Source organism: Psammomys obesus, unplaced genomic scaffold, assembly GCF_907164565.1.
Source record: "Psammomys obesus unplaced genomic scaffold, mPsaObe1.curated_primary_1811, whole genome shotgun sequence".
Taxonomy (NCBI): Eukaryota; Metazoa; Chordata; class Mammalia; order Rodentia; family Muridae; genus Psammomys; species Psammomys obesus.
Window position 1 is genome coordinate 20,949,772 of NW_026596039.1, and position 9,135 is coordinate 20,958,906.

At 44.3% G+C, this 9,135-nt stretch overlaps 1 protein-coding gene and 1 non-coding gene across 8 annotated transcripts in view; one reads left to right on the forward strand and one right to left on the reverse strand.

Moving 5' to 3' along the window:
• Positions 1-3,067, forward strand: part of Parp6 (poly(ADP-ribose) polymerase family member 6) — a 33,212-nt gene extending 30,145 nt beyond the window's left edge. For 6 of the 7 annotated variants that reach the window (XM_055621960.1, XM_055621959.1, XM_055621961.1 and 3 more), the window contains 4 exons: positions 1,512-1,591; positions 2,081-2,144; positions 2,305-2,389; positions 2,711-3,067. In XM_055621960.1, coding sequence (XP_055477935.1) covers positions 1,512-1,591; positions 2,081-2,144; positions 2,305-2,389; positions 2,711-2,813 — 332 coding nt within the window. In that variant the 3' untranslated portion in view covers positions 2,814-3,067. Of the gene's footprint in view, positions 1-1,511; positions 1,592-2,080; positions 2,145-2,304; positions 2,390-2,710 lie in introns of those variants that run through there. The other variant, XM_055621965.1, reaches the window with a different exon arrangement.
• Positions 3,068-4,395: 1,328 nt separating this feature from the next.
• Positions 4,396-4,501, reverse strand: LOC129687847 (U6 spliceosomal RNA). The gene has a single exon (XR_008721818.1). It is a non-coding gene; the product is annotated as a U6 spliceosomal RNA (small nuclear RNA).
• Between the last annotated feature and the right edge of the window lie 4,634 nt (positions 4,502-9,135).

A 9,135-nucleotide genomic window follows, 5' to 3' on the forward strand; every position in this document is an offset into this window, starting at 1 on the left:
AGTGAAGAATTTTAGTCTAGTGGTTATGACCTCCCACCTCTACAGCACAGCCGTTAGAAAACCAAGAATAAGCTGGTGAGAGAGTTCAACTGGTAAAAGTACTTGATGCCCAAACCTCGTAATCTGAGTTTGATCCCTGCCATCTCTTAAAAGCAGTCCTCTGATCTGTTGTATCACACATTGTCTTTAATCCCAGCACTTACAGAAGCAGGCGACCTCTGTTAGTTTGAGGCCAGCTTGGTCTACACAGTGAATTCTGGGTCAGCCAAGACTGGAAAACCAAAACCCAAACAAAATAAAAAAACCAAATCCCAACAACAACAATAAAACCCATTTGACCTCCTTGTGCACCTACACTCACATCATGGACACATAAAAGTAAATAAAACTAAGTTTAAAGTTTTGAAGTCAAAAGCTAGTGGCAAAACCAAGAATTAAAGCAGAGTGAGATTATGGTGAAGTAAAATGGTGAGGGTGGAACCCAGATTATGTCTCCTTGGTTGCATACACCCCTAACTGGTAAGGCGGTGCTTATAATAAGCCTAAATTTTTCTTTTTTCTTTTTTGATAAGAACACTGGGCATTGTGGCACATGCCTGTAATCCCAGCACTCAGGAGGGAGAGGCAGGTGGATCTCTGTGAGTATGGGCCAGCCTGGTCTACAAAGTGAGTTCCAGGACAGCCAGAGCTGCTGCACAGAGGAAACCCTGTTTCGACAAGCAGACAAAAATGGTAGTGAAATTACGCAGTGCGGTAGTGTAGAAATGAAAGAGAGTTAGCGCTTTTTTCTAAAGGTTGCCACCGCTCTTCAAGACACTGCATCTGTGGAGACTCCGTATGGAAGGGTCCTGCTTTTTCCTTTTATCCTGAATGTTGAGTCTTTTGCGGAATTTCAAAACCAGGCATAGTGAACTTCTGCTTGCTTTCTCCTAACTCACCTGTGGCCTGTCATGTGACGTTGAGGTATTGGTATCCTCTGCTGAGCCCCTCTTTTTGACTCACATGTTACTTTCCTATGTTAGAACCCTTCGGTGGTTCCCTGGTGTTCCTAGAGGATAAACCCCAGTTGTTAACAGCCCAAAAGCCCTGTGTGATCTGACCCGGCTTAACATTTGTTACATCTTTTCTGTTGTTGTCATTTTTCTGTCATTTGTTATACTGTATGCAAGTTAAGTCCTCAGGCTCTGTGTTTGTGCTTTTCATAGTTTATGCTTTTCATATGAACTCTTCCTAATCCTGAGGTTTTGAGTCTTGTGGAAGCAGGACATTTTCACACCTCTGGGCTAGGCTAGTTCCCCTTCTCTGATTTACATGGTGCTCCCTCCATAAGCTCACTGTCATACACCACTCCTTGCCTGCAGTCTCCACCAAACTAAATTCTGTGTGGGAAAGTAGCTTGTTTTAGTCACCATGTGTTACCAAGTGTCCCGAGCTGTGTCTGGCATCTAGTAAGTCCTTCGGTAAATATTTAAGAAATGGGCAAATTAACTGAGTTTGTTGTTTTGCAACAGGAATGGGCAAAGGACAGCACAGGATGCCTTCCAAGGATGAGCTGGTCCAGAGATACAACAGGATGAACACCATCCCCCAGGTATTGCTTGTTGACCCTGCCTGAGTCAGGATCCTCCCCTCATCCTGCTAGAAAACGTGGATGGAGAACAGTGCAGCTGGTGCCATCGCAGGTCATTTAATGGCATTAGGAGGTGTAAAGTTCTTCAGTCACTTGTTGTCTCTGCTGTGTGTGTGGAAGCAAAGGCAGGTTTCTAAAGAAACGGATGAATATGGAGGCTGTGGGCCATCATATTCCAAGGGTGCCTAGGAGCTCAGCAACCCAGTTCCTACCCCTGTCATCCCTGAGACAAGCTCTTTATTATTTATTTATTTATTTCTTTTCAAGACAGGGTTTCTCTGTGTAGCCTTGGCTATCCTGGACTCACTTTGTAGACCAGGCTGGCCTCAAACTCAAGGGATCCACCTGCCTCTTTGCCTCTCAGAGTGCTGGGATTGCAGGCATGTGCCACCACACCCAACAAGCTCTAACCTTTTACCTTGTGCTCTGCTTTGCTTCTTTCTCTCTCAGACCCGATCCATTCAGTCAAGGTTCCTGCAGAGTCGGAATCTCAACTGTATAGCACTTTGTGAAGGTGTGTATTCATCCAGTCGTATTTCTTTGGGACCCCAGCTTTACTTCTGATGCCCTTTTGGCACATGATTCAGCCAAAAGCTATGTTGAAGCGTCATGTCCTCCTTCCAGCTGAGCTGTCTTAACTTTGTATCTGTGATTTCTGCCTCCTTTTCTCCCAGTGATTACATCTAAGGACCTCCAGAAGCATGGGAACATTTGGGTGTGCCCTGTGTCCGACCATGTCTGCACAAGGTTCTTCTTTGTGTGAGTCTGAAAAGAGCCTTTGGGACTACTTGAAGAGTGGGGGTGTGGACGGTGTGCAACCGCTGGGGGTGTTCATTTCTTTTGTCTGAGTCCTGTCTCTTGCTGTCCAGTTTAGCTTGTACTGGGACCTGTCCTTAGAGATGAGGACAGGTCGCTGAACTCTGTAGAGGAGAACTCTTACGCTGACCCCTTCACTCTAAAGAGCAGTGATGAAACCTTTGACTTTAGGATGAAGTCATGTCTTGGCACACATTTTCTCTGGTAGACGTTATTTTGGTATTGTGCTTCCTCTTAGGCTTACACTTGCCCTATCTTTGGCAGATATGAGGATGGGCAGGTGGGCGATGCCAACATTAATACTCAGGACCCCAAGATACAGAAGGAAATCATGCGTGTGATCGGAACTCAGGTTTACACAAACTGAGGGGGCCCCAGCCCTCGCACCACCCTGTTCCCCCAGGATCCATCTGCCCTTGTAAAAGGGCTCTGAAGCAGCAAGTGAGGCTGCCCTGAGAAATTCAAGGGGCAAGAAAAGGATAGAAGAGGCGGCCTTCATGGTGGAGATCGATCCAGGAACTACTCCACATTTGGATGGCCCTGACTCCCACCCCTGATTTGCCCAGTTGACTTCACCCTGTTTGTAAATAAACAATAAAATGGAAGGTGCTGTGGACTGGATATGATCACTGTGGTCTGACTAGCCTTGGCCCAGCACCTAACCGATGTCCTAGGGAGGGATTGTGTTGTGGTAGTGGAAGATCCTGAAGGTTGGGACTACTTGTGTTTCATGAAGTAAAAGATGCATCCATTTAGTTTCCGTTTTCTATTCCGCAGATGTGACTTTATTTTTAATCAAAAGATTAAGAGGGGGCAGGGCGGTGGTGGTGCACGCCTGTAATCCCAGCACTGGGTAGGTAGAGGCAGGTGGATCTCTGTGAATTCTAGGCCAGCCTGGTCCACAGAGTGGTCCAGGACAGCCAAGATTATACAGGTAAATCCTGTCTCGGAAAAAAAAATGATTAAGAGGGGAAGTTTATCAGTTGTATAGAGGAAACAAACAGGATAAGAATACTACTGATGACAATTTCTAAAGATTTAAAGGGGTCTTTGAAGCCAAAGGTGCTTTGATATTTTCCCCTTCAGGACCAGCTGCTTTCTACACAAAAGCAGCCCTGTCAGCCATCCTTGCCCTATATCTCAGAGCCTGGCTGCCTGCCTTTTAGTTGGGATAAATAAGGTGCAGGGATAAGTTGGCAGGTGCCAAAGCTGAGTTCTCTAGCCTGAAGTCCTTTAAGAAAGGCTCACCTAGGCTGAGTGTATAGCTCAGTGGTAAAGTTCCTGCTTAGCATGCATGAGGCCCTAAGGGGATGGTGGGCTGTCAGGGTTTGGAGTGGGAATTCACCAGGAAGAAGATGGAACTCCCTGAACAGGTAGGTGCCCTGAAGCCACTGCCTTTCTTAACATTGGCTGACCTTGCAGGATTGGGTTTGTCTTGTTAAGGAAGCTTCTGGCCTTTCAGACTTGTTCCATATACTCAAAAACACTTGGTAATTCCAGTCTCACTATGTATCCCTGACTGTCCTAAAATTCACTACATAGAAACCAAGCTGGTCTCCAACTCAGAAAGAACCAGCTGTCTTTATCTCTAAAGTCCTGGATTAAAGGCTTTGCCACCATGTCTATTTCCTTAGTTAATTCTAAGCATAGCAAGATATGTTGAACATTTCCAAATATTTTATGAAATATTAATGAAAAACAAAGATATAAATACAGAAAATACCACAAAGCATGTTTGTTTGGTTGGTGGTTTTTTTCAAGATAGGGTTTCTCTGTATAGCCCTGGCTCTCCTGGACTCCCTTTGTAGACCAGGCTGGCCTTGAACTCACAGAGATCTGCCTGTCTTTGCCTCCTGAGTGCTGGGATTAGAAGCATGTGCCACAATGCCTAGCACCACAAAGCATTTTTTAAAACTCAGCTTTTCAAGGATACTTTTTTTTTTTTTTTTTTTTTTTTTTTATGCTTCGTGAATTTGTGTGTCATCCTTGCACAGGGGCCATGCTAATCTTCTCTGTATGGTTCCAGTTTTATATATGTGCTGCTGAATCGAGTACTCAATGGTACAATTTCAAATTCTAAAGCTCTTGCTTCCAAAGCCTGCTCTAGACTAGCTGTTGTCTTCTGCGATCATCATATTTCACAGCGCCTTCTTACCTGGGTATCTTACTTAAGTTATAGTTCCTGGTATTTTGAACAAGTCAGTACCACTCTTAAAGACCCTTCCCCCAGAACTGATTATTTCATTGTCTTCCCAATTCCTTAGGATCAGTACATCATAAAAGAGTATGGTAGGATTCACCTGCAGTTCCAGCTTATTCCCTGGAGGCCAAGGCAGGAGAATCAGTTGAGCCCAGGATTTCAAGACCAACCTCAGCAATTTAGCAAGAATCCCATCTCAAAAAGGAAATAACTAGTGTATTCTAACACTGACGTCTCAAGACTCAGGCCTCAGAGCAGTAACTGTTTACCAAATAAATGACTGTCAGTGGACACCTGCAACTGAAATCCTGCCTCCAGGAAGACTTTGTAACCCATGATATGCTATAAGAGCTAGCTAACAAACTTTAGTTCTTACAAATCAATTTCCAACTAGTGTGCAAAGTACCTTAATACTTAAATAACATATTAGTGTAAGTGGATATTGTTGCAAACTTGCTGCATATATTGACTCATAATTCTCACAGAAGCCTCAGAAATAGGTGCTGTTATTCCCATTTTGCAGATGAGAAAATAATCTTAAAGGATAAGTAATTCTACAGGTAATCATAGTAAACTGACCCCAGAATTTCTGTTCTGACTCTGGCCATAGCCTCATTTACTGTTCACAGCAAAGCTGGGAGACATGTTTTCTTCAGAGATCATAAGTGTTTCTAGGGCAGAGGTTCTTAACCTTCCTAATGCTACAACCCTTAATACAGTTCCTCACGTGATTCTCAGCCACATTATTTTATATTATGTGACCCCAAAGTTATTTTTGTTGCTACCTCTTATCTGCAGTTTTGCTGCTCTTATGAATCATAGTGTAAATACCCATGCAGGGTATCTGATATGCTACCCATGTGAAAGGGTTTTACTAGGTAGCCCTAGTTGGCCTGGAACTTGGTGTGTTGACCAGCTTACAGATATCCCATCTCTACTTCCAGAGTGCCAGCATTGAAGGCATGCCCCACCACACTTGCTGCTCAGTGTGCCCTACCTGGACCTAGATGTATGGCTGCTCACATGTTTTTGGCAATTTCAGAAATTAAGAAAATTTTCCTATTTACAAACATTTTATGTCAATGAAATTATAATACAAAACATGAGATTAAAAAAAATTCTAACCAAAATCAAGAATGCCTTTTGAAAGCAGGGGCTATGGCATAGCGGTAGCACCTGTGCTAACACATACAAAGCTCTATGTTCGTTCCTCAGTACTGCAAAGAAGAGGCAGAAGAATGCCCTCACTGCAGAGACACTTGCTTTGTAGGGTCCTGGGGTTTGGAGAGGTGTCGGCTCACAGCCTGGTGTGAGGGAGCATTGGGAACCTAGCTACTTTGAAGGTGGGAGGCCCATGAAGACAGGCATGAGCTACAAGACCAGATTCCTCACAGAGGCCAGGGCTCTGACTATACTCACAGTGACAATCCAGCTTTCACTTACAGGGTGTGTAAGCAATCTTGCCTCAGTCAGACCTAGACATGCTTAAGGATGAGTCAGGAAGGGGGACTGTTTTCCTCAATTAGTGCCAGGTAGAGAGTACTGCGGTTGTTATTTTGGACTCAAAACTCAAAAACTCCTTGAATTTCACCTTCCCTCCCTTCCTGGTAGTTTTCCATATAGGCTGGGTGTGGCCATGATTCAGTTTGTGGTAAGGATGTGGCATCAGCTGGGGAGGAGCTTACTTCTGTCTCTAATTCCAGCTGGGAAGGAGCAGCTCTGGAGCTGAGTCATTGCTGGTTCTTACCAGCTCACAGATTGTTCTGGGAGACCTAGGGAGGAAGTTCTGTGGATCACATAATTCCACTGGAGCCCTCCCCTCCAAGGATGAGGAAAAGGTCGGTTTCAGTTCATTGGAAGAGGCAAAGGCCTCTGGAGCAAAGGACTCTGCACAATTGAGTTTCAGACTACCTCACTGTCACCAACCATAGGGCCAGAGATGCTACCCTCATAAATCTTTGTCTGCAGAAATAATTTTACACCGGAGAGGAACCGTAGTGTCTTTAGTTCTAGTTGTCCTTGGGATGGGTGAGTCAGGTAACCAGTCTGTCAGGACAGACACATAGGTGTAAGAACACACATCCAAGGAAATGGTAGGACTTTTTAGGAGGAGGCCACTTGATCCTTTGTTTTCTGGTCTTGTGTTGTTGTTGTTTTTCTTGTTATTTTTCAGAATATCTATCTACTTATTGGTTCTTTGATGCAAGGTTTCTCCCTATAGCCCTGGTCACCCTGGAACTCATTGCAGACCAGGCTTTTCCTGGAACTCAGGTTCCCTGCCTCTGCCTCCTGAGTGCTGGGATCTGAGGCAAGGGACACGGCCACCCAGCTGCAGAATATCTACTAAGGTTGTTTGATAAGCTTTTCTCAGTTATCATTTTGAAAATCCCTTATTGGAAAGATAATTATTCTGGCTGACAAAGAGCAGCCACAATGATCATGCTGGACTTCCAAGTTGGATAAAGCCCATTTCTTCTTGAGACATAGGTTTCCTTCTGTATTTCTGAGGTAATGGTTTTGTTATTTCTGCAGTGTCTGGTTGCCCTGACCTAGCAGCATACCTGTGGATATACTTCCTTTAGAATGATAGGAGATTACAGAAGAGGGAGGAATGGTCACTGTTCTCAAAGTTTCTGAGGCACTGAGGTGGTCTCTTCTGTAAGGGAACTTTATTGAGAGATCATGTGGCCTCACTACTTGGATGACTTTCTGGCGGCTGTCATCTTGCCATCATGATGCCTTGATCTTCCAAATCTTGAGTGACACCTCATCCCCAATCTCATCACACAGCTGTTGTGTCAGGATCTTCCCCTTTCTGTTCCTCTGGGTTCTACTTATTCTCTAATTTGCACACCAGGGAGCCTTAGCTACAGATGTAGGGTGAAAGGAGAGCACAAGACCTTTAGGGAGTTAGTTGGTGGGTAGGATTACATTCTAAGAAACCTTTTTTCAGTGAGTCCCAGCAGTTCTGGGATAGAGAAAAGTTGGAGGTCATGTCGGGTGACAAGGCCTCCATGGCTGAGATCAAGCTTTACAGAGAGAATAAGGGAGCCCTTACGCTTATCTCTTCCTGCTTCTCTTGGCTGATGCAGCATTTGCAAGATGCTGGGAAGCCCAGACACAGAGTTGCATTCAGAACACTCATGTGTTTTCAGTATTTACAAAAATTACATTTACTGAATACTGAACATCTTGGAGAGGCCCTCCATATATAAACTGACCTTCCATGTATAGCTAAAATGTTTTCTCTGTCTTGAAGTCTTCTCTTTTCCACAGAGACAACTTTTTTTAACTCCAAAAAACTATCATTTTCTTTTCAGAGTTTGGGGAAAAGTTTGCTCTACCATGTGATAAAAGAAATTTTTAGATGTCTGAAGAAGACATGGTATAAAAAGGCCTCCTGGGCATGGTGGTGCAGCCATGTAATGTATGAATTTATGATCATCGTGGGCTATAGAGTGAAACCGTACCTCAGACACAAGTCTTAACAGGTCCAGCTTAAGGATCAGGTAGGCCTGAAGTGTTAGGTTCTACTTTAAGCCTGACGTTCAAAGCTTGTGGGCTGCTCAGGCAGGCTGTCCTCAGAAATGACACTGCTGTTTGCAGAGCCCAACAAGTCACATGATATATGGGACAATTTATAATCTCACCATCCGCAGGGCCAGAGTTTATTTTGCAGCTCCTGGATTGGAGTATGTTTTGTTTTGTTTTGTTTTGTTTTACATACCTTCCTGAAGAACTCCCATTAAATTTTAAGAACTGTAAAGCCATTAAACCAGATTCTGTGGCCTTTGGCAAAAAACCCACATTATAGTCAATGAGTCTAGCAGCTCACTCTCCTCCCATCATGACCAAGTCAGTGAACACAAAGGAAGGGCTTACTTTAGGCTAGGTAAGGCCTATGTCCTTCAACCCTGGTTTCCTGTAGCCTTGGAGTTGCTGTGAATCAACGAAATGATGATTCAGAGAGAGAGCTCAGAGAAGGCAAATCAGAAAGTAGTTCTGCTCTGGTCACCAGAAAGCCCTCCAAGATTAGGCAGGTAGTTGCCAAAGGAAGGTGCCTGTTGGACACTGTTGGACTCATTCACATATAATTAACTGAACAGACTCCACCCTATGAAATAAGGATTGTCCTCAAGTTACTTTTAACGGACTGTACATGTTAAATTACAGGTATAGTCACAGGGTTAGTGATTAGAACCAGAACAAAGATAAGATACAACCTAACCCTATTCTTCTGTATCATGCTGACTTCTCTGCATAAGCAAGACAGTAACCTTTAGGAAGTCACCGTGACACATTTTGTCATCTAAAGTGAACACGACAGGCTGTAGTCTATCATACCCATGCGCCCATCTGTCTAACTGTCAGATCTGAAACCTGCAGATGAAGGGCGGTTCTCAGCGGCCACCGGTTCTCCAGACTGGTCTCCAGTCCTGCCTCAGTTTCTTAAACGCCAAGATCACAGACTTGGGCACACCTCCCTTGG